At 48.6% G+C, this 25,311-nt stretch overlaps 3 protein-coding genes across 3 annotated transcripts; all 3 read left to right on the forward strand.

Moving 5' to 3' along the window:
* Positions 1 to 445: 445 nt before the first annotated feature.
* On the forward strand, positions 446 to 2,303 carry LOC128808496 (inositol 1,4,5-trisphosphate receptor-interacting protein-like 1). Its single transcript, XM_053979665.1, is given in 1 exon segment — positions 446 to 2,303. A coding segment is annotated over 1 exon segment (1,551 nt). The 5' UTR covers positions 446 to 752.
* Positions 2,304 to 4,454: 2,151 nt separating this feature from the next.
* Positions 4,455 to 6,712, forward strand: LOC128809065 (inositol 1,4,5-trisphosphate receptor-interacting protein-like 1). Its single transcript, XM_053980764.1, is given in 1 exon segment — positions 4,455 to 6,712. A coding segment is annotated over 1 exon segment (1,551 nt). The 5' UTR covers positions 4,455 to 4,687; the 3' UTR covers positions 6,239 to 6,712.
* Positions 6,713 to 8,078: 1,366 nt separating this feature from the next.
* LOC128809108 (inositol 1,4,5-trisphosphate receptor-interacting protein-like 1) lies at positions 8,079 to 10,181 on the forward strand. Its single transcript, XM_053980826.1, is given in 1 exon segment — positions 8,079 to 10,181. A coding segment is annotated over 1 exon segment (1,734 nt). The 5' UTR covers positions 8,079 to 8,413; the 3' UTR covers positions 10,148 to 10,181.
* Positions 10,182 to 25,311: the final 15,130 nt, after the last annotated feature.

A 25,311-nucleotide genomic window follows, 5' to 3' on the forward strand; every position in this document is an offset into this window, starting at 1 on the left:
TTTGGGGACCTGGCTGATTGGTGCAGTTGGCAGAGTTAAGTTTGCAGTCGCACTGCGTGATCTTCAGGGACTTTTTCAACCGCCCTGACGCCGAGATTTGAGTGTAGCTCAACCCGTGAGGAGTCAAAGCTTAGACTCCATGATTTTCCAAGATGCCTTCCAACAGGGATATCTGTGAGACTGTCAATGAAGGCAGTTGAAAATAGATCCAAAAGAAAGTATAATGGGAGTTCTTTGGAGAAACTTCACTCAAGGGCAGCTTTAAGCAGTACCCCAGGGCCACTCTGAGTTCCTGAGCCAGGCGTTGGCTCAGGGGACAAAGGGTGGGGTTGGCTGGGTAGTGACGTGCTGTGACACCTGTGACATCAGGGAGGCCATGTCACAATGGGGACAGCTATAAAAGGCCCCAGCAGGTAACGCTGGCCCTGCATTGCTTGGGCAAGCAGTGAGTGCACACGTGGCGGGGAGGCTGGGCTGGGGTCAAGGGCCGGGGCAGAAACGCTGCACCCGGGGCTGGGTTCTCCCCCTGCATGCAGGCACAGCCCCTGACGGGAGAGCCTTGGGCAGGCCACAGGGCTGCTGCTGCTTCTGTAGCTCCAGGGGCAGTGGCATAGCCCTTGCTGCCTGCCAGCTGTCTGGGGCCCTGTCTTTCCTGCGCCCAGAACCCTGAGCATCCTGTCCTCCCTCCAGCAACCAGTAGTTCCCTCCCTCCCTGCCCCACTCAAGGCCTTCTCTCCCTCCTCCTGCAGATCATGGATGCAGAAGTATTCCTCTTCGTGCTCTTGAAAAGTCTCATCCTGTATCCGCCACCCGTGGGGGACGGTTTGGATGAGGAAACACATCTGCGCATGGAAGTGCGCGCAATGCACCTGGAATGGGAGAGGCTTCGGCTGGAGCAGGAGGTGGAGCAGCTCTCCCAGGAGAAGGTGCAGGTCTTGCAGCTCTTAGCTCTTGCTGTGCTCCTGGTCCTTCTCTTGGTCCTGTGGTTGATTGGGTGGAAAAGCAGCCTGAGGAGAGAGGAGAATGAAGAAGAAAACCATGGTGTAAATGAAGAGGAAGTTGGTAATGTTGCTGCAAATGAAGACGACAATGTGGGAAATGAAGTTGTCAATGAGGCTGCAATTGCAGAAAACAACAATGATGTTGCAAATGTAGTCCAAGAAGAAGACAGCGATTTTGACGATGGTGCTGGACAAATTATAATGGAGCGCACACGGTGGATTGTACAGGACCTACGGGCAGGCTGCGAGCGGACATCTGACCTGGAAAATTATAAGATTTATGTTGGACATGACCTGTCCAACAGTTCCTACCCAGTCCTGCAACGAGCCATCGGGGTGGGCAGTGCCTTTGAAGGTTGGAGTCCTCGTGAGGAGGATGTCGTGCACCGTATGTTCATCCCCATGACTCCTCCCCGAGGCCACAGCTTCCACCTGGAGCTGGACAGTGCAGGGCTGGGGCACGTGAGGAACTTCCGTGTCCGCGTGCAGCTGGAGTGCACCTGAACGAGGCAGCAGCAGGATGAGAACATGCTGTGCTTCCTGCACCACCCCGAGGAGGAGCTGAGGAGGAATCAGGGTCCCAGCCTCCTAGACACCCTGTGCACCGGCTCCTACCTGGACGTGCAGAAAACTGCCCGCTGGTTCCGGCAACTGGTGAAAGCAATCTGGCCAGCTTTGCCTCAGGCACACAACTGGCATTTAATGCTGCTGCCATCCACACGCTCCTGCCAATTCAAAGTGAGCAACGGAGAAGCAAGCTTCAGGATTGAGATGCTGTTTGGAGTGCGGAGAGGTGACTCAGACGTCTTTGTGAGCAGCCAGCCAGGATGTGCTGGAACCCCAAGCACTCTGTGGCCTGAGACCTATGATGTGGCAGAGATGAAGTTCTTCAAGCACATTGCCAGGCAGGCCCCCTTTGACAGCTTGCACCTGAGATGCCTGCAGCTCTTCTGCCGTCTTCTGCTGGGCATAGACTTTTCCACCTACACCATGAAGACCATTGTCATGCACCTCCTGAACACCGTCCCTGCGTCTCAGTGGTGCAGGAGACATTTCCCGAGGCGACTGAAGGATATCAGCGAGCGACTGCTCCTATCCCTGGAAGCGAAATGCCTCAACCACTTCATTGTGGGTAACCAGAGGCTTCCTCAGGACATCAATTTGCCCCCTGATGTTCAAATGGCTGAGCCACCCAACCTCTTCTATCGCCTAGCGATGGATCCGGATGCCCACTCGCAGGGGCTAAGCGAGTACCTGGATCTGCAACGTCGAATTTCAGCGATCCTGAAGCCTGACGATTGAAAGAGATTCTCCTGCACAGAGCTGTGCTTGTGCTGCCCGGAACTGGCAGCAGAGATCCACCTCTTAGTACAAATTTGGTGCTTTAAGCAGAAGAGGATTCGTGCAAAGGCTTTGGCAAAGGTCTCACAGCCTCTCCTGCTCCCTCAGCGGGTGGAGGTCCATAGGAGGGTTTATTCTACCTCCTTGTATCATTTCATTTTCTATAAAAAGGGCCCAGATGGCATTGAGCCCTGCTTACCTATGAACTCTCCCACGCCTGAAAAAGCACATGAAGAGAGCACGTGCTGTCCATGAAGGGTCAAAGTCACCAAACCCTGGCTGCAACATGCAGCTCTTCCTGGCCTTTGAGAAGGACCAAACTTTAGAGCATGAAAGAAGTGGGAATCTGGGACAGAAAAAGAAAAAAACAAACCGGGCAAAAAAGAGCAAGAGGAAAAATCAGCACTGCTGGCCCGGGATGAGTCAATGGATGGAGTCTCTCCTTGTCCCCGGAAGGGACACCTTTACGTCAGCATTGGACAACCTGTGTTGGAGCTGACCTGAAATTTTGTCTATAGAGGACTCTAGATTTTTGTCTCTGATATAGATGTACTGTGTATACCTACTATAAAGTTTATAAATTATCATATATACTAGTAAAATACCATAAAACAAAACAATATTATGAATATCAAAGATACAAAATATGTAATTATTATGACATGATAAAAAGTAATTTTAAAGAGTTGAATATGTAATTACATTTAAATAGTAGCAGTAGAGCACATATTTAGTGTCACTATCTGTTGTCACACATGCCATTGATCTTAATGCATTTATGTCTGGAAGGTTTTCAAAAAAATAGATATATTTATTACATATATAACATACATATCATATATGCATTATACCTTATATAATAATGTAAGTGTATAATATAGATTAAATGCCATATAATATATTACATATATCATTTTTATGAACACAAAAAGCCGTATCTAGGGTCGCTATCTGAGGAGACTCATATTCATGCTCTAGAGTTAGAGCATTTATGAGTGGCAAGCTGGAAACTGCTTTCCTTTTGTTTCAATAAAATGCAATTTTGCAGAATCTGGAGTGTGCAAGACTTTATTGATCGCAGCCAGACCTACAGTAGTGGTGAATGTCACGGGCTGTGAATCTGGGCTCGTGAACAGACTCTCTGAACTCAAGCAAACTTAGAGTGCTGAAATGGGTCTAAAGAGGAATTAAGCGCAGGTGCCCCCAGCCCCTCTGATCACAGAATCCCAGAACGGCTTGGCTGGGAAGGGTCCTGAGAAATGGCCTTGTTCCAGCCCTGCTGCCAAGGGCAGGGACACCTTCCGCTAGGCCGGGTTGCTCCAAGGCCCATCCAAGCTGGCCTGGAGCACTGGCAGGGATGGGGCAGCCACAGCTTCTGTGGGCAGCGTGGGCCAGGGCCTCAGCAGCCTCAGAGGCCAGAAATCCTTGCACATCTCCAGCCTGAGGCCACCCTCTGTCAGTGGGAAGCCATCGGCCCTGGTGCTGTCCCTCCAGGCCCTTGCCAACAGCCCCTGTGCTGGTCTCTGCTGGCTCCCGTGCAGGGACTCAAAGGCCGCAGGAAGGTGCCCCAGGAGAAGCCGTGTGGATGGGGCATTTGGGGACCTGGCTGATTGGTGCAGTTGGCAGAGTTAAGTTTGCAGTCGCACTGCGTGATCTTCAGGGACTTTTTCAACCGCCCTGACGCCGAGATTTGAGTGTAGCTCAACCCGTGAGGAGTCAAAGCTTAGACTCCATGATTCTCCAAGATGCCTTCCAACAGGGATATCTGTGAGACTGTCAATGAAGGCAGTTGAAAATAAATGCAAAAGAAAGAATAATGGGAGTTCTTTGGAGAAACTTCACTCAAGGGCAGCTTTAAGCAGTACCCCAGGGCCACTCTGAGTTCCTGAGCCAGGCGTTGGCTCAGGGGACAAAGGGTGGGGTTGGCTGGGTAGTGACGTGCTGTGACACCTGTGACATCAGGGAGGCCATGTCACAATGGGGGCAGCTATAAAAGGCCCCAGCAGGCAATGCTGGCCCTGCATTGCTTGGGCAAGCAGTGAGTGCACACGTGGCGGGGAGGCTGGGCTGGGGTCAAGGGCCGGGTCAGAAACGCTGCACCCTGGGCTGGGTTCTCCCCCTGCATGCAGGCACAGCCCCTGACGGGAGAGCCTTGGGCAGGCCACAGGGCTGCTGCTGCTTCTGTAGCTCCAGGGGCAGTGGCATAGCCCTTGCTGCCTGCCAGCTGTCTGGGGCCCTGTCTTTCCTGCGCCCAGAACCCTGAGCATCCTGTCCTCCCTCCAGCAACCAGTAGTTCCCTCCCTCCCTGCCCCACTCAAGGCCTTCTCTCCCTCCTCCTGCAGATCATGGATGCAGAAGTATTCCTCTTCGTGCTCTTGAAAAGTCTCATCCTGTATCCGCCACCCGTGGGGGACGGTTTGGATGAGGAAACACATCTGCGCATGGAAGTGCGCGCAATGCACCTGGAATGGGAGAGGCTTCGGCTGGAGCAGGAGGTGGAGCAGCTCTCCCAGGAGAAGGTGCAGGTCTTGCAGCTCTTAGCTCTTGCTGTGCTCCTGGTCCTTCTCTTGGTCCTGTGGTTGATTGGGTGGAAAAGCAGCCTGAGGAGAGAGGAGAATGAAGAAGAAAACGATGATGCAAATGGAGAGGAAGTTGGCAATGTTGCTGCAAATGAAGAAGACAATGTTGGAAATGAAGTTGTCAATGAGGCTGCAATTGCAGAAAACAACAATGATGTTGCAAATGTAGTCCAAGAAGAAGACAGCGATTTTGACGATGGTGCTGGACAAATTATAATGGAGCGCACACGGTGGATTGTACAGGACCTACGGGCAGGCTGCGAGCGGACATCTGACCTGGAAAATTATAAGATTTATGTTGGACATGATCTGTCCGACGGTTTCTACCCAGTCCTGCAACGAGCCATCGGGGTGGGCAGTGCCTTTGAAGGTTGGAGTCCCCGTGAGGAGGATGTCGTGCACCCCGTGTTCATCCCCATGACTCCTCCCCAAAGACACAGCTTCCACCTGGAGCTGGACAGTGCAGGGCTGGGGCACGTGAGGAACTTCCGTGTCCACGTGCAGCTGGAGTGCACCTGAACGAGGCAGCAGCAGGATGAGAACATGCTGTGCTTCCTGCACCACCCCGAGGAGGAGCTGAGGAGGAATCAGGGTCCCAGCCTCCTAGACACCCTGTGCACCGGCTCCTACCTGGATGTGCAGAAAACTGCCCGCTGGTTCCGGCAACTGGTGAAAGCAATCTGGCCAGCTTTGCCTCAGGCACACAAGTGGAACCTTGTGCTGCTGCCCTCCACACGCTCCTGCCAATTCAAAGTGAGCAATGGAGAAGCAAGCTTCAGGATTGAGTTGCTGTTTGGGGTGCGGAGAGGTGACTCAGACGTCTTTGCGAGCAGCCAGCCAGGATGTGCTGGAAGCCCAAGCACTCTGTGGCCTGAGACCTATGATGTGGCAGAGATGAAGTTCTTCAAGCACATTGCCAGGCAGGCCCCCTTTGACAGCTTGCACCTGAGATGCCTGCAGCTCTTCTGCCGTCTTCTGCTGGGCATAGACTTTTCCACCTACACCATGAAGACCATTGTCATGCACCTCCTGAACACCGTTCCTGCGTCTCAGTGGCGCAGGAGACATTTCCCGAGGCGACTGAAGGATATCAGCGAGAGACTGCTCCTATCCCTGGAAGGGAAATGCCTCAACCACTTCATTGTGGGTAACCAGAGGCTTCCTCAGGACATCAATTTGCCCCCTGATGTTCAAATGGCTGAGCCACCCAACCTCTTCTATCGCCTAGCGGTGGATCCGGATGCCCACTCGCAGGGGCTAAGCGAGTACCTGGATCTGCAACGTCGACTTTCAGCGATCCTGAAGCCTGACGATTGAAAGAGATTCTCCTGCACAGAGCTGTGCTTGTGCTGCCCGGAGCTGGCAGCAGAGATCCACCTCTTAGCACAAATTTGGTGCTTTAAGCAGAAGAGGATTCGTGCAAAGGCTTTGGCAAAGGTCTCACAGCCTCTCCTGCTCCCTCAGCGGGTGGAGGTCCATAGGAGGGTTTATTCTACCTCCTTGTATCATTTCATTTTCTATAAAAAGGGCCCAGATGGCATTGAGCCCTGCTTACCTATGAACTCTCCCACGCCTGAAAAAACACATGAAGAGAGCACATGCTGTCCATGAAGGGTCAAAGTCACCAAACCCTGGCTGCAAGATGCAGCTCTTCCTGGCCTTTGAGAAGGACCAAACTTTAGAGCATGAAAGAAATGGGAATCTGGGACAGAAAAAGAAAAAAACAAACCGGGCAAAAAAGAGCAAGAGGAAAAATCAGCACTGCTGGCCCGGGATGAGTCAATGGATGTAGTCTCTCCTTGTCCCCGGAAGGGACACCTTTACGTCAGCATTGGACAACCTGTGTTGAAGCTGACCTGAAATTTTGTCTATAGAGGACTCTAGATTTTTGTCTCTGATATAGATGTACTGTGTATACCTACTATAAAGTTTATAAATTATCATATATACTAGTAAAATACCATAAAACAAAACAATATATTAATATTATTAATATCAAAGATACAAAATATGTAATTATTATGACATGATAAAAAGTAATTTTAGAGAGTTGAATATGTAATTACATTTAAATAGTAGCAGTAGAGCACATATTTATTGTCACTATCTGTTGTCAGACATATTATTGATCTTAATGCATTTATGTCTGGAAGGTTTTCCATAAAATAGATATATTTATTATGTATATAACATATCATATAGACATACTGTATACTTTATATAATAATGTAAGTGTATAATATAGATTAGATTAAATGTCATATAATATATTACATATATCATTTTTATGTACACAAAAAGCCGCATCTAGGGTCGCTATCTGAGGAGACTCATATTCATGCTCTAGAGTTAGAGCGTTTATGAGTGGCAAGCTGGAAACTGCTTTCCTTTTGTTTCAATAAAATGCAATTTTGCAGAATCTGGAGTGTGCAAGACTTTATTGATCGCAGCCAGACCTACAGTAGTGGTGAATGTCACGGGCTGTGAATCTGGGCTCGTGAACAGACTCTCTGAACTCAAGCAAACTTAGAGTGCTGAAATGGGTCTAAAGAGGAATTAAGCCCAGCTGCCCCCAGCCCCTCTGATCACAGAATCCCAGAACGGCTTGGCTGGGAAGGGTCCTGAGAAATGGCCTTGTTCCAGCCCTGCTGCCAAGGGCAGGGACACCTTCCGCTAGGCCGGGTTGCTCCAAGGCCCATCCAAGCTGGCCTGGAGCACTGGCAGGGATGGGGCAGCCACAGCTTCTGTGGGCAGCGTGGGCCAGGGCCTCAGCAGCCTCAGAGGCCAAAAATCCTTGCACATCTCCAGCCTGAGGCCACCCTCTGTCAGTGGGAAGCCATCGGCCCTGGTGCTGTCCCTCCAGGCCCTTGCCAACAGCCCCTGTGCTGGTCTCTGCTGGCTCCCGTGCAGGGACTCAAAGGCCGCAGGAAGGTGCCCCAGGAGAAGCCGTGTGGATGGGGCATTTGGGGACCTGGCTGATTGGTGCAGTTGGCAGAGTTAAGTTTGCAGTCGCACTGCGTGATCTTCAGGGACTTTTTCAACCGCCCTGACGCCAAGATTTGAGTGTAGCTCAACCCGTGAGGAGTCAAAGCTTAGACTCCATGATTCTCCAAGATGCCTTCCAACAGGGATATCTGTGAGACTGTCAATGAAGGCAGTTGAAAATAAATCCAAAAGAAAGTATAATGGGAGTTCTTTGGAGAAACTTCACTCAAGGGCAGCTTTAAGCAGTACCCCAGGGCCACTCTGAGTTCCTGAGCCAGGCGTTGGCTCAGGGGACAAAGGGTGGGGTTGGCTGGGTAGTGACGTGCTGTGACACCTGTGACATCAGGGAGGCCATGTCACAATGGGGGCAGCTATAAAAGGCCCCAGCAGGTAACGCTGGCCCTGCATTGCTTGGGCAAGCAGTGAGTGCACACGTGGCGGGGAGGCTGGGCTGGGGTCAAGGGCCGGGGCAGAAACGCTGCACCCGGGGCTGGGTTCTCCCCCTGCATGCAGGCACAGCCCCTGACGGGAGAGCCTTGGGCAGGCCACAGGGCTGCTGCTGCTTCTGTAGCTCCAGGGGCAGTGGCATAGCCCTTGCTGCCTGCCAGCTGTCTGGGGCCCTGTCTTTCCTGCGCCCAGAACCCTGAGCATCCTGTCCTCCCTCCAGCAACCAGTAGTTCCCTCCCTCCCTGCCCCACTCAAGGCCTTCTCTCCCTCCTCCTGCAGATCATGGATGCAGAAGTATTCCTCTTCGTGCTCTTGAAAAGTCTCATCCTGTATCCGCCACCTGTGGGGGACGGTTTGGATGAGGAAACACATCTGCGCATGGAAGTGCGCGCAATGCACCTGGAATGGGAGAGGCTTCGGCTGGAGCAGGAGGTGGAGCAGCTCTCCCAGGAGAAGGTGCAGGTCTTGCAGCTCTTAGCTCTTGCTGTGCTCCTGGTCCTTCTCTTGGTCCTGTGGTTGATTGGGTGGAAAAGCAGCCTGAGGAGAGAGGAGAACGAAGAAGAAAATGATGATGCAAATGGAGAGGAAGTTGGCAATGTTGCTGCAAATGCAGAAAACAACAATGATGTTGAAATTGTTGTTGAAGAAGAAGAAGACAGCGATTTTGACGATCGTGCTGGACGAGTTATAATGGAGCGCATCCACTGGCCTGCACAGGACCTACGGGCAGGCTGCGAGTGGACAACTGACCTGTTGGAAAATTATACGGTTTATTTTGGACATGTCCTGTCCGACAGTTTCTACCCAGTCCTGCAACGAGCCATCGGGGTGGGCAGTGCCTTTGAAGGTTGGAGTCCCCGTGAGGAGGATGTCGTGCACCGCGTGCTCATCCCCATGACTCCTCCCCGAGGCCACAGCTTCCACCTGGAGCTGGACAGTGCAGGGCTGGGGCATGTGAGGAACTTCCGTGTCCGCGTGCAGCTGGAGTGCACCTGCACGAGGCAGCAGCAGGATGAGAACATGCTGTGCTTCCTGCACCACCCCGAGGAGGAGCTGAGGAGGAATCAGGGTCCCAGCCTCCTAGACACCCTGTGCACCGGCTCCTACCTGGACGTGCAGAAAACTGCCCGCTGGTTCCGGCAACTGGTGAAAGCAATCTGGCCAGCTTTGCCTCAGGCACACAACTGGCATTTAATGCTGCTGCCCTCCACACGCTCCTGCCAATTCAAAGTGAGCAATGGAGAAGCAAGCTTCAGGATTGAGATGCTGTTTGGGGTGCGGAGAGGTGACTCAGACGTCTTTGTGAGCAGCCAGCCAGGATGTGCTGGAACCCCAAGCACTCTGTGGCCTGAGACCTATGATGTGGCAGAGAAGAAGTTCTTCAAGCACATTGCCAGGCAGGCCCCCTTTGACAGCTTGCACCTGAGATGCCTGCAGCTCTTCTGCCATCTTCTGCTGGGCATAGACTTTTCCACCTACACCATGAAGACCATTGTCATGCACCTCCTGAACACCGTTCCTGCGTCTCAGTGGCGCAGGAGACATTTCCCGAGGCGACTGAAGGATATCAGCGAGAGACTGCTCCTATCCCTGGAAGCGAAATGCCTCAACCACTTCATTGTGGGTAACCAGAGGCTTCCTCAGGACATCAATTTGCCCCCTGATGTTCAAATGGCTGAGCCACCCAACCTCTTCTATCGCCTAACGGTGGATCCGGATGCCCACTCGCAGGGGCTAAGCGAGTACCTGGATCTGCAACGTCGGCTTTCAGCGATCCTGAAGCCTGACGATTGAAAGAGATTCTCCTGCACAGAGCTGTGCTTGTGCTGCCCGGAACTGGCAGCAGAGATCCACCTCTTAGCACAAATTTGGTGCTTTAAGCAGAAGAGGATTCGTGCAAAGGCTTTGGCAAAGGTCTCACAGCCTCTCCTGCTCCCTCAGCGGGTGGAGGTCCATAGGAGGGTTTATTCTACCTCCTTGTATCATTTCATTTTCTATAAAAAGGGCCCAGATGGCATTGAGCCCTGCTTACCTATGAACTCTCCCACGCCTGAAAAAACACATGAAGAGAGCATGTGCTGTACCTGAAGGGTCAAAGTCACCAAACCCTGGCTGCAACATGCAGCTCTTCCTGGCCTTTGAGAAGGACCAAACTTTAGAGCATGAAAGAAATGGGAATCTGGGACAGAAAAAGAAAAAAACAAACCGGGCAAAAAAGAGGAAGAAGAAAAATCAGCACTGCTGGCCCGGGATGAGTCAATGGATGGAGTCTCTCCTTGTCCCCGGAAGGGACACCTTTACATCAGCATTGGACAACCTGTGTTGGAGCTGACCTGAAATTTTGTCTATAGAGGATTCTAGATTTTTGTCTCTGATATAGATGTACTGTGTATACCTACTATAAAGTTTATAAATTATCATATATACTAGTAAAATACCATAAAACAAAACAATATATTAATATTATTAATATCAAAGATACAAAATATGTAATTATTATGACATGATAAAAAGTAATTTTAAAGAGTTGAATATGTAATTACATTTAAATAGTAGCAGTAGAGCACATATTTAGTGTCACTATCTGTTGTCACACATATTATTGTTCTTAATGCATTTATGTCTGGAAGGTTTTTCATAAAATAGTTATATTTATTACGTATATAACATACATATCATATAGACATACTGTATACTTTATATAATAATGTAAGTGTACAATATAGATTAAATGCCATATAATATATTACATATATCATTTTTATGCACACAAAAAGCCGTATCTAGGGTCGCTATCTGAGAAGACTCATATTCATGCTCTAGAGTTAGAGCATTTATGAGTGGCAAGCTGGAAACTGCGTTCCTTTTGTTTCAATAAAATGCAATTTTGCAGAATCTGGAGTGTGCAAGACTTTATTGATCGCAGCCAGACCTACAGTAGTGGTGAATGTCACGGGCTGTGAATCTGGGCTCGTGAACAGACTCTCTGAACTCAAGCAAACTTAGAGTGCTGAAATGGGTCTAAAGAGGAATTAAGCCCAGCTGCCCCCAGCCCCTCTGATCACAGAATCCCAGAACGGCTTGGCTGGGAAGGGTCCTGAGAAATGGCCTTGTTCCAGCCCTGCTGCCAAGGGCAGGGACACCTTCCGCTAGGCCGGGTTGCTCCAAGGCCCATCCAAGCTGGCCTGGAGCACTGGCAGGGATGGGGCAGACACAGCTTCTGTGGGCAGCGTGGGCCAGGGCCTCAGCAGCCTCAGAGGCCAGAAATCCTTGCACATCTCCAGCCTAAGGCCACCCTCTGTCGGTGGGAAGCCATCGGCCCTGGTGCTGTCCCTCCAGGCCCTTGCCAACAGCCCCTGTGCTGGTCTCTGCTGGCTCCCGTGCAGGGACTCAAAGGCTGCAGGAAGGTGCCCCGGAGAAGCCCTTGCAGAGCACAGGGGCCAGGAATGCCACCATGAGGGCAGCAAGCGGGGCCTGGGCTGTCTGTCCATGCAGGAGAGCACAGAGCGGGCACTGAGGCCCTGCCAGCTGGAGCTGGGAGCTCTGGAGCTGGGCCGGCAGAGAGCCATGGGCTCCCGCAGCTCTGCAGCCCTCACAGCTGAGGCCGCTGCCCTGGCACAGCCGGCTGGGGACACTCGGCCAGCCTGGATACTAAGAAACATTGCTCCCCGAACAGAACCTTGAGGGACACCAGTGGTCACCCATGTCCATCATGACTCTGAGCTGTTGGCTTCTGGAAGCACCGTTCATGCAATTTCTTATCCATCCGACAGTCCAGGCACCAAATCCATCTCTCTCAAATTTAGAGAGAATGTTGTGGGGGTCATGTCAAAGGCTTTACAGTAGTCCAGATAAATGACACCTGTAGTAAATAAAAAGGTCTTTGTTCATTAAAATGAGCATTGAAGGAGATAAGAATTTGAACTGAGTAGGGAATTTCAAAATGTGGGAGGAGAAGGTGAGGGGGGCCCCAAGGGAACAGCAAATATCCTGCTTAAGAATTGTGCAGATGCAACTAGCATAGAAGACTGTGTAACTAATTATATACAAGTTAACTTTTAGGCCAAGGACAATCTGCAAGGAAGATGAGGAGCCTTCATCCCTATGACCACCAAGGGCAGAAAAAAAGACCCCCTATCAACCAATTGCACAGGCGCAGAGTGCATTGAGAGAAAATATGTCAACTGGAAAGAAAAAAAAAAAAAGGACTATGAAAACAAAAAGAGCAAAGGGGGAGGGTAGAGCGGAGACTCCCTGGCCGCCCAGTGCTGTCTTTTGCTTACTACCGCTTGCTTAATACATTCTTGCTAATTGATTTATCTATATTTGGCCTCCCCAATTGAATTTGTCCATAACAACATCTGTAGCCCTTCCCTTGTCCCTTCATGTACTCGCTCCATCATTGAAGGCCACTGGGTAGGTCAGGCAGGACTCACCCTCTGCTGTCCCAAATCAGCTCCCTGTTCTCTGTGTGCTGTAGCACAGCTTCAAGGAGGATGTGTTCCGTGATCTTCCGAGGCACTGACGTGAGGCTGATGTGTTGGTCATTTCCAGAGTGTTCCTTTCTACCCTTTTTTAAAATGGGTGTAGTGGGTTCACCTTGGCTGAATGCCAGGTGGTCACTAAGCCACTCCATCACTCCCCTTCCTAGTGTGACAGGGGAGAGAATATAAAATGGAAAACAAGCAGTCAGTTGCGATAAAGCTGTTGATTAAAGTGAAAAAATGAGAATTTGTGCATGCAAAAGTAAAAGAGGAAAAACATTTATATTCTCTACTTCTCATAGACGAGCAATGTTCAGCCACTTCCCGGGAAGCAAGCGATTTCTCTATTCTCCTGTCTTCTCGTTCCCTCTGAGGTATTGGGTCTATTGTACCACACACCTCAACGGAGCAGTGTGATACTTCCTAAGGAGGGTTCTTCTCAGCTTAGAAACCCAGCCGTGAGTGGCCTCTAGCTGGAGCCAGAGGTTTATGTATTCCATTCTGGTCCTAGAGAAGCATAACAAATGAATGGCTGCAGACATGCCTGCCCTCTCCAGAACATCAATCTTCCCTTGTTAAAGCACCCTGAGGAGGGGAAGAGGGAAACAACCATTTCCAATCGTTTGGCTAGCCCAAATCACACCCACTGATGAATAAAGGATGGGAATTGCCCACAAAGTACTTGCTGACTTTCTCTACTCTTCTCTAGCAGTGGTTTCTTTTGTATGGTGATTTTTTCTTTTGAGGGGGTGATCCAAAATGCGAGAAAACAAGCAGAGCCAGCAATCAGACTACAAGTTAGGTCACTGCAAAGAAAAGGGGTTAATCTCTCACTCAGAGCAAGAAAGGGTTAGATAAAAAACATGCCTGTGTGAAGTGTGGAATTCTGCAACAGGTCCCAAAGCAGTGGTGACAAAGGCCTGAGCACGGGGAAGGGAAGAGAGCTGGAAAGGGTCTGGAGATCAAGTCTGATGAGGAGCAACTGAGGGAGTTGGAGGGGCTGAGATTGGAGAAGAGGAGGCTCAGGGGGGACTTTTTGTTCTCTACAACTCCCTGACAGAAGTGTGGAGCCACCCCCCAGGTAGGGGTCTCGCTCTGTTCCCAGGAAACAAGGGAGAGGACAAGAGGAAATGGCCTCAACTTCTGCCAGGGGAGGCTTAGATTGGGTATTAGGGAAAAATTTCTCCTCTGAAAGGGTTGTTAAGGGTTGCCAAGGCTGCCAGTGGAATTAATGATATTGTCATGTTTGGAGGCTCTTAAGGAATGTGTGGATATGGCACTTGGGGACATGGTTGCAAGGTCAACTTGTCAATGCCAGGTTTGTGGGTGGACTCTCTACAATCTTAGAGATCTTTGTCAACCTAAACAAGTCCATACTACTGTGATGGGGTGCCAGTTGTAACCCAAAGAGTATTTTGTAATGTCATTTCATGAAGTCATTAATAGCAACTTCACTCTTGTGCTCAAACTTATGCAGCTGCTTTTCTCTGTGCTCTCCTCATCTTCACTTCTGCCTTCAGCCTTGGGACAGGAGAACTGGCTTTGGTGGGATCAGTGGTAGTGGGAAAGCCCCATGCCAGGGGGTCGTAGGTTGGTTTATTTCTGCCGAGGTTGGAGCTGCCTCCAGAAAAGGCTGCGGTCCCTGCAGTCCCTATTGACAGTCTTTGACCGTTCAGAGGCGAGTTGCAGGCTGCAAGAGATGTTGGTCAAGCTGAAGGCAGATCACAGGAAGCACTGATCTGAAACCCAGCTGAACCAAGCAATAGATAAAGTCTCTGAGCCACATCAATCCCAGGCTGTGTTTGCCAAGATGATGAAAATGATGTGAACGCAAAACATGTAGGAAATGGTGGGAAAGTCACTAATTTCCAAATGGCATGCATCTAGAATAAGGCATGTTTCATGTAAATACGAATGGAAGAAGCTGATGTGCCACTGTTATGACCCTGTGTGGTTTTAACGTAATTTATCATACAATAGAGTTATTACAGTATTATTGTAGTGTGATTGATATATATTTAAAACTATTGCAATATTTTTCAGTGCTTTATTACATTCAGGCAAGGTTTTGCCCAGCTGCCTAAGGGAGCAGACAACAACAGAAAGAGCCCATGCATGAAAGAGAATTGATTTGCTGAAGTCCCTTTGGCTTCCCCTCCTGCCATCCTGCTGCAGCCTTTGACTCAATGGCAGGAAGAATGTGGGGTGAGACACAGCCCAGATGCTGGCAGCTGTGAGCTGACTCAAGCCATACAGATGAGCCTTACACCTTGGCTAGCACTGGTGCTGGCAGCTGAGCCACTGGCAACATGCCACCTTACCCTAATGCAGAACCCTCCTAGGGTCAAGATGGTGATGGAGAGGGGGGTGGGCGACTCTCCCAGCTCCTGAGCACGAGGTGAGAGAAGAGAAATGTTGTTACCCATCAATCCCAGGAACTGACACAGGGGAAGGACAGAGGCAAAGGCACAATTTTGAGTTCCATCTAGGCAGCACTGAGAGTGGACTGCTCAAATCTGGGTGTGCAATATGGCAAATGCCACAGGTTTTCCTGTGGGGGAAAAGCTCCAAACAAAACACAACCCAAACCCCAAACCCGAAGAGTAATGTTTGAATTTTCAGTGATTGGTGGCTGAGGGAAGCAGCTGTGCAGTGCTGATTGTGTCATCTTGGCACAGTCCTTGTCTTTGCTTGTCTCAGGGGTCTCCAAAGCCAGGTGAGGATTTCTTCCTGCTCTTGCCTGTGCTGAGACCAAAGAGCCTTGGGGTACCCAGGGCTGTTAGCAGAGAGCTGGTGAAATTCACTGCAGGGCACGCAGCCTTCACCTCCAAGGCTCCAGAGATACAAGGGCAGAAAGCTGTAGGCTAAGCTGGATTGCAATAGCACCTTGTTGGGCTTGTCTGTCCTCTGGCATCCTTCAGGCTGGGCAGTGTAAATCTGAGCTGCTTTCCCAGGGAATTCAGGGTTTGCCCAAACTGGGGCCTTGCTGAAGGCAAAGGCCACACAAGGGCTCTCACTTGTGCTGCCTGTGCCATGGAAGGCCCCAGAGCAAGAGAGCATTTCTTGGCTGCTGAGATCCCCTTTTCACAGTCTGGCCTTGCTGGTTAGCAAAATCCACACAGACATTCCAGCTCTGACTTTCACTCCAAACTTTCCAATTTTCTAGAAGGAAAATTCTGATTTTTCCTTCTGTTTGGAAGGGGATGGATTCCCTTGGCTGATGTATTTGGCACAAAGGTTCTCCTCACATGGAAATGCTTCCAGGCAGCCTGAAAGTCTTCTGTCCATCGAGAATCCATTTTGTCCCACTGGATCATGGGAAGTGCAGTGCAAAAGCACCATCTTTCCTCTGCGAGGAGCTGGTTTCACACCCCAAACCTCCTTTCCCTCAATACTGCTAAAAGCAGGAAGTTCCCACATGGCCAAATTGTTTTCCCACCCAAGTTTTGCAGTGGTACACTTCTGGACATGTAGTCTTCCAAAGTGTCCTGCCCCTAGGAGGGGCGTTGGACTCTGCGAGGTGGCTGTGGAAGGTCAGTTGAGGAAATACTGTTAAATTATCTTAAGCTCCTTTAAAAATGAAATGTGTGATGTTCAGTGGCATTTTCTGGATTAGAGCTAAGTGACTGAAGTGCAACAGCTAAATGGGACTCTCCCTAACAGAAGTGTGAAATATTTTAGCAAAAGAAAGACTTTTGGTTTTGAGAACTATGTCTTCCAGAGTGGACTCCTTTTGCGATATATCCCTTGCTCAATTCCAACTTGCTTTGATTTTTTTCTCCCTTCTCCCCCCTTCTGTGTCATGATGGCAACACAGCTGCTGGCTTGGGATGGGAATTGCTTTGTAGCATCAGTGCTCCTGGTGAAATGCTTCCCTGAGGGTGGAAGGACCTTTGCACTAGTGCAGTGGTCCAGAGCATCAGCACCTGAGTTTAGCATTCTGCTCTGACTGTGACCTTTGTAAAAAATCTCACTCCTGATCACTTGAGGCTCATCCTCAGCCAGCCTGAGCCGGTGGCTTCTGAGGGTGGCTGCCCAGCTCTGCCAGCTGGCAATTTGGTCCTCTGAAGCCTACATGTTTCTCCATGTCTCACAGGCACAAATGTTTCCAGACACACTCCAAAAGCAGCTCCGAGCTGGACACAGAGCCTACTACAGTATTCACCACAAAGCAAACACAGTGCAGGGCTGTAAGGCACTTAACTTTCAGTCAGACAGACATTAGGCTTATGAAATCTGGGCTGTGAAAACACTAGTGGTTTTCTAACAAAATGTGATGTTCATTGCCCAAGACTCCACACTCTAAATCAGGATCTCGGCAGACCCAGTCCCAACTTTCCCATTGCCTCCACACGCAGTGGTTTTGGCTGAACAAATGCAGAATTTTTCCCCAGAGTGGTAAGACAGCAGCACCCTTCCTCCTTTCAGCTAAATTCCCACTGCCAGACAAGTTTTCAGCCCCCTCCTTTGGCCCAAAGCATCCACGTGTATTTCTTTTGTGACTTTGAAGAAAATGTAAAAGGACTTATTTTATTAACAGCCAACAGACACTTCAAAGCAAAAATGTAGTTGAGAAATAAATCATTCTGCACTTTCAAAGTGAGATTCATTATGATTCCTAAAATAAGTTTAAAATGAACCAAAAGCTAAATAAATTAATCACTCATGAAATAAAGTCAGAACTTCAATGGAAGGTATGTGTACTGGTAAATGCAAGGACATCTAATTTTCTTCATTTAAGATAATATTAAAGTAATGTGTTGTCCCCTAGCATCTCAATGGCTTGGGAAGAGTGTTTCCCTTTAGCAGAAAAGGTTTTGTGTGATAATGCTTTCCCAGATTATTGAAAAGGTTTTGTTTCCCACTTTTTTTTTTTTTTTTTTTTTTTTTTTTTTTTTTTTTTTTTTGGTGTGTGTGGAGAGCTTTTCTAAACAGCCAAATTAACTTCCTCTGAGAAAATGCCCACTTTCTGTGTTTACCAGGGCAAAGAATGCCATTGTCTGGGGAAAATGGCTCTGATGGGAATTTGAATTCAGGGGCAGGGCATTAACATTTGCTGAGCTGGGTAACAAGTGGGACAGAGTTTCACCTAAGAGGTTATATTCACAGATTCTTGGTGGTTTTTTCCCTTAGTTCTTCCAAGTGCACAATTTGCCAAAAATTGGCAGGACAGTGTGGCCAGCTTTAGGTGCAGCTTCAGGAGTGTATTTTTTAACAACCATCACTGCCAGTTGCTGCTTTGGGAGCTGGTTCCCAGAAGCTCATGGGAAGATAAGGAGATACCCTGCTTGCTACTGTGATCACAGGCTGTGAGCAGACAGAACCCATTTCACAGGTAGGACTGTGACCAGAGGAGCTCCCTTAATAACTCTGCCATGTTTCCTCAGCCCATTTTCTTGCTTGTGTGCCTGGTGAGCAAGGATGCTGCTTTCCCAGCTGTGGCCATGCATTCTGCATTGGCCTCCGACCCTGTCAGCTCCTTCTAAGTTATTCTCACTGTGTTGTAACTCTGTTTCCACTGATGAGTACATTCTGTGTTTTCCTCAAACCATATAGAACCAAAAATCTCACTAAGCAGAACAGCTTTGCCTTTTTCTGAATTATTTGTATGTAAGATATGCTTTGCCCCAAGGGCTGGAAAGACTCAGTTTCCCCTAATTAACACTTGTTTAATGCACTAAAGTGTCTTGGAATACTTTTATTTTCTGTCTGCCTTGGCTTTCATGTCAAAAGCACAAAATCTCTGACTACAAATAAATGACAGCTTTGCGCTGCAGGGATAAAGCGCCTGGACAATAATGCTGCAGCGATATGAAAGGGAAATTCAAACATCAACATCAAGTCCTTAGACACCTTTGAAAGAGTTTCCTGTTTTTCCAATCCTTTAGGGCCAGGCAGTGAGTTCATGCAGAGCTTGCTCACAGCTTACTGACCTGACCAGGCCAGCTCACGGTGGGGACAGCACGTATGCCAGTGGCACCTTACTGCTGCAGACAGCCAACAGAATTTACAGCAGAAACCCACCCCAAAGCAGGCTTCTTGTTTCGAATCTCTTGCCAAAATTGGATAAGAGCTTAAATCACCTCAGGTTCCAGAAGATGGGGCTGTCCTTCCTCTCAGTATCGTCCTGCCTGGTGGGATACTCATCTCACTCATTTTCACTCATAGTGCTCAGCAAAAAACTTAGAACCACATTATTGTTTAGGTTGGAAAATATGTCTGAGATCATTGAGTCCAACTGTTACCCCAGCACTTCTAAGCCCACCACTAAACCATGTCCCAAAATGCCACACCTACACACCTTCTGAACACCTCCAGGGATGGTGACTCAATCATGCCCCAGACAGCGTGTTTCAATGCCTGACTAGCCTTTCAGCGAAGAAATTTCACCTAATACCCAATCTAAACCTCCTGCTATACAACTTGAGGACATTTCCTCTGTTACTTGTTCCCTGGGAGAAGATACTCACTCACCTGGCTCCACCCTCCTGTCAGGGAGTTGTGGAGAGTGAGGAGGTCCCCCGTAAGCTCCTTTTCTTCAGGCTGAATCCCCCCAGCTCCCTCAGCTGCTCCTTATCAGACTTGTTCTCCAGACCCTTCCCCAGCTCCATTGCCCTTCCCTGGACAATCTCTAGCCCCTTAATGTCTTTCTTGCAGTGAGAGATTCAGAACTGAGCACAAGACTTGAAGGGTACTTTGGTACAGAGATTGTTTGCACATGACTGTCCTTCCCTAGCCCACAAATCACTGTGTGGTGTTTGCATGTGTTGCTGCTCTGGAGCTGGGCTGAGCAAAGATGGTGGTGTCAGCCCAAAGAGAGATTAAATGATTGTGGAGGAATTTCTTTATCAGCGTCCTGTGTAAATAGAGATTAGAGACAGAAAATTTTCCTTACAGCTGTGCTTCTGCAAACAGGAGGGAATACAGGGCCAGGCAGTATTACAGAGCCAGCTTCAAGTGTCTTGTTGCAAATCCAAGAGGACATGGACTCATCATAGTATCCAGGTAAAGTGAGAGTGGCAGTGCCACTCTGCCTGTAGTGCATTCCTCCATTGGCAGTGCCTTGGGGAACAGCAAAGCACCAAGTTCACATTGCCAGGTTTGTGTTAGTCCCAGCTGAGCCTCAGTGACCTGCTCCTTGAAGGCAGGTCACGGGTGTTTGTCCTCCAGGGGAAGGTCTCTGTAGGCAGTGGAGCTGCAGGATCCCTGAAGAGGTCCCTGTAACACTTCTGTCCCTGGCAGTGTCCCAGGCCAAGGCTGGATGGGCTCTGAGCCTCCTGGTCTAATGGAAGGGGTCCCTCCTTATGGCAGGGGGGGTTTCAACAAAATAGTCTTGAAAGTCTTTTCCAACCCAAACAATTCTATGATTCTGTGACATACAGATGAGAGCAAGCAGAAGCTCGAGTTGGAAGTTCAGTATTTGAAGTGTTAGTTTTGATTGCTTTCTCAGATAAATTGCTTTCCTTTGGGGTGGGTGGCTAATTCTATGCACTGAGCACTAAATTATGATTGGAAGAGGTGAGCTGTGTGTGATATAGGAGAGTACGTAATGTAACTTTCCATGTTTCAGTGGCTTCCTCTTTCCTCGCAAGCTGGCCTTGGAAAGCATACAGAGCAAAGGAAAAATAAAGCAGTATTCATCACTGGCAATGAAAAGTACTCCTACCCCAAAAGAGAGAGAAGTAACATTTTTTACAGTTTGAAGTGTGGGCATTCACCAGAGCAGGTCCTGCTGTGTGCTTGGATGGCACCCAGCCCATGTCTCATTGCTGTTTACTCTGTAAATATTGATTTCCCAACGGGAACAACTGTTGTACAGTACAGCCAGAGTTAAACAACAGCTCTGAAAAAAAGAAGCCAGCCACCCGCATGCCTCACTTCTGCAGCATTCCTGAGACAAGGCTGTATTTTTATCATCTGCAAAACCAGCTACATCTGCTGTGCTGAGCTATAACTGGAATCCCAACTCCCTCATTATGACCTCTGTCAGAAAAGTGAGCTAGCTTCTCTGGGGTATAATTTAAATTCTACCCAGTTCCATGTTTTTCCCGAGAAAAAGATAACACCCTGGTGCATGAAATCGGCTGAGAGACTAGCACGGCTCAGCTGCTGTAAGAGGACATGCTGTATGAACAACTTTATCTTTCCTAAAAGTCCTTCCAGGCCACAGGTGTCCATTGCTGCTGTGGGTGAACCTTACTGAAAACCATCTCCCTCATTTTAGACTTCTCCTGCACACAGCAGCTTTGAAGTATGGAGCTTTCTCCCTCCACCTGCCTCCAGTGGCCTTGGCTTTGCTGCTCTCTTGGGTGCTGAGCAAACGCTGCCCCTTTGCAGCACTGCAGCCACCCAGGCAAAGTGGGATCTCCTGCAGTGCTCCCAGCTGCCTGCAGGCCTGTCAGAATGCCTGCATTCCTCCCTTGCATGTGCCAGAGCTCTTGTGTTGCAGAGCTGTTCCCAGAACACCTCGCAGACCAGGGCTGGATGCCCTGGCTGTCACAGTTATCTGAGGTTTTGCTCAACTGGTCTGAAAGGCTTCAAAACCCCCAAGAGGAGGGCAAGGCTCCAAGTTGGACCTAAGCCCAAGTCCTCTGCATGCTGAATGAGGGATGCCTCACTCTGCAGGGGAAAACTGCAGCAACTCTCCAAGGGTCCCTTCTTACCACCCACCATGGGAGGTTGTTCTCCTGCCAAGCTGTCCTAAAATCAAATATGAAGATAAAATACTACTTTGGTGGCATTTTCTTTTTAGGAAGATCATTTCTGCACCCTCTGACTTCAAAGAAGAATTCCTGAAAACGGGGAAGTAATGCCAACACGGTCTTTGCTTTGCTCTGATGAGGACTGCTAGGAGGAGAAATGTTTCTCAGTTTTGTTGCATCTGTTAACGGGATTCAATTAAGCTGCCAGAAATGATAAGCATTTAGAGGGACATCAGCCATCACTCCTCACTACCAGACAAAATCTTTGTCGTGTCAGCGGTCATAAATCATTGTGATTGTACTTGGGAAGTGTTAGACACTGTAACTCATCACCAAGGCCTATTCAGCTTTCCTCAGGGCACTGTTTTACCTGGTCTGCCAAGGTAAACGCCTTGTGTTGTTGGTACACAAGAAAGGAGTAATTGGGTGGTGTAGAAATTATGTCTGTTTGCACAGAAAAAGAAAAGAAAAGGCTAAAAAAAGGTTCCTTCTAAAACAGGTTTAAGATTGCAAGAGGTAGGTTGGTCAAAAATCGAATGTTCCATACCTGCAGAAAAGTCAAACTTTTTAAACACTTAGTTTGATACCAAATCAGAGCAATAAAAAGACAGAATATTCCTATTTTTCACAGGACAGTATTTGTTACAAAGTTCTGGGACACTTAAGCCTTCCATCCCTGCTCAGTTTGCAGCATACAGATCACTGTGATGCTGATGCCAAGGGGCTTTGGCCCCTGTTTTTTGCTTAGGCAATCTCTCATAATGCACCCACGACAGCATCATAAGTGATGGTAGATAAACACAGACCAAAGGGGCATCTCTCTGCACCCAGAGTGCCAGAAGATTTAAGAGCAAAGGCAATAGTGGATGGAGATGAACAGACAGGAAAACACAATAATACAGGAGTCTACTCCCCATGAGGGTACAGCCTCAAAGCCTTGGGTGCCAGTCCCAGCTTCAATCTCTGCAACCATCACCAGGCAGGACTCAAAGAGGGTGATGAGGTATGAATGGGAAGAGTAAAAGGCAGCACAGGAGGAAACGTGAAGGTGTTGGGATTGAAAGTGGAGCAAGATGGTTATGACTGACCAAATCCATGCTTGGCCAGGACAGCATCTACCAGGAGAGCATCTACCAGGAGAGGAAGCTGTGGAGAGGCAGAAGACAGCTGCAGAGAGAGATAAAATGGGTGGTAAATTGGTGGGCTGGGAAACATCATCTCTCCATGCCACTTTTGAGAATTTGTGCTCGTGATGAGGACGACACAGGCTCAGGCGTCAGCTTTGCTGCATGGATGGGTTAGCAAACATCCTAAGAGGAGGGGAGACAGTGGTTGGGCCAAGATGGGAAGCCTTGCCAAGAGCTCTCTGGTGTGGCAAGCCTCAGGTTTCCTCAGCATCCTCCTGGTGGGACTTGTCCACCACCTCTTGAATTTCCCAAATTGCCAGGGACTTTTCAACCTTCTGTCAGGAGAGGCCAAGCTATGACCCACTCACAGGTGCTTTTTTTTCCCCCCTTAGTCTCCTAAGGTGCTGGTTGCAAATTGCTTCCTGAAATCATGCTCCTTCCTTGCACAATGGCAGACCAAACCAGCCCCCTGAGCTGATGGAGGCTCTGGAAAATGTTGTTTCACGCTTGGCTCTTTCAGCGCCCTGCACCAGGCTCAGGAGGCAGTTCGGTCCTTGTGCTTCATTTCAACACCACCAATATTGACCTTTTCTTTCCTTAATGAGAAGGGATTCAGGGAGGTAGGAGGGACAGGAAAGGAGATTTGTTCTTTGCTCCTGCTTTGTGAGTCGAGCAGAGGAAAGAGACACTCAGGGTTCACTCGGGGGGCTTTTCACCTTGACATTGTTTGAAAACAGAAGTGCTGGGCAGGGGGCTTTTACTGCTTTCCACACTCTGGGAAGGGGTTTTGCCACAAGGCAGAGGAGAGGCCACGTTGCAAATCAGCTGCTTTTTGGTTTTTTTTTCCTCCTCAGTCTGCAGATCAAATAATGGGTACTGAGCAATGGCAGGCTCAGAGTCCACTGCTCAGAGATCAGGGTAGAAAGAACTTGGTCCCTGTGAACCAAAATATATCTGCCTCTAGCTATTCTGCTCATGTCCAAAGGTCTCAGTTGGGTCTTGAGGAAGGGGATGTTTTTATAAATTCCTGTTTCTAGGGTCAGGAAATTGCAATAGAGGTTTTAATTTTTAGGGTTGTTTCTGCTGCTGCATGTGGCGGGAAAAAAATCCACGTCATGTCCTGAAAGCACAAAACCTCAATAAAAAGAGACAACTTCTTCTACTTAAAAATAAACAAATACGAATCTCATGATTTTGGGAACCTTAATTTACAATTTATGAAGTCTGTGATTAACAGCACTGCACATCCATGAGACTTGAGCAGCAGTAAGTGATTTCCCTGGCTTCATTCAGTACCCAAAAAAGTAACAAGACTTTAAAAAGTTGAAATAACTATTTGGCCTCCTGCTCACGTAAGTTCAGTCTAAGGTGGAATTCCCAGCGAGGATTTCTAAAAGAATTCCCAGTGAGACAGGTAGGAAAGCCAAAGCAGACATCCAGCCTTGAGCCAGTGATTTCCAATCTGTCTCACCAGTCACGTGTGCCACAGGCAGTGCAGGATCAGGCTCTCAGCCAGGTTCTGGCCCCTGCCCCGTGGCAGCCAGTGGCTCTGGTGCCATCCTTCCATCCTGCTCCTAATGGAAGTGATGACTCAGGCTAAATTAAGGAGCACACCTTCCTCAGTGTGCAAGCAAGCTCCATGTCATCTTTGCTTTACCATAGCTGGTGATGCATCAGCCTCCAGGCTCAACCAAAAATCTCAATTCTCTTATTTTGTAAGCAGAATACAAAAAATAATTTGCTTGGAAATCACCAACAGATTAACAACCTCCAGCTGTAACTTTGATGACCAACTCAGCCTGATCTAACTCAGCAGTGCCAAAGTTCTCATTTGTTTAATTTGACATTTTCCTACGGGTTCTCCACAAGGAGGATGGAGAGGAGATGGGTTTTCAGATGGAACTGAGGCTTGTTTGAGGTTTATTTTGAAGCTGTGCACTCGATGGGGTTTAAAGATTGTGCAGATCATATTAGGATAACCTGCTGCAGACCTGTCTGAAAGGAGAAGTAGAAAGGGCTGATCTAGAAATCAGAGAGACATTTTTGCAAAGCTGGAGGCCTGCTTTTGAAAAGCACTGAATTCAGTTCCACACTCACAAAAAGAAGTCCCCAAATTAAACACTTTTAATATCTAAGTCAATTCCAGCCTGTTTTCAGCATGAAGGCATGTACAAGCTTTTGTATCAGAAAAAAAGCAGGATAAAAAATTGAAATGTGGATCTGTATTTCTCATGGCCTTCAGATTCTTTGTTTCTCTTCCAGGCTGATTCACTGTGTTACCGTGGATTTTTTCAAACTAAGAGGGTCAGTACTTCAAGAAACACAGATAGATAAACCAGATATGCCCAATCCAATGCCATCCATTTTCAGCATTAATTCAGAGCAGCTGGCAGGTTGGGCATGGGTGAGTAGATCCTGGATGAAGTTAAAAGCAGCTAATTCACTGTGAGCTCAAGGTACCCTTCACCACACTTTCCTCTGCATCACAAAAAGCTGTAATATTCAGGAAAATATGCTCCCTGCCTTTCTCATGGCTGAGTTAATATCTAAGATCAAGTTGTAAAGGTACTTTTTGACCATGCAGTGTGTCTCTTTGCAGGAAGGGAGAGAGGAGGCTGAGGAACAGCCCAGACACATGAACAAAG

Source organism: Vidua macroura, chromosome 6 (assembly GCF_024509145.1).
Source record: "Vidua macroura isolate BioBank_ID:100142 chromosome 6, ASM2450914v1, whole genome shotgun sequence".
Classification (NCBI taxonomy): domain Eukaryota; kingdom Metazoa; phylum Chordata; class Aves; order Passeriformes; family Viduidae; genus Vidua; species Vidua macroura.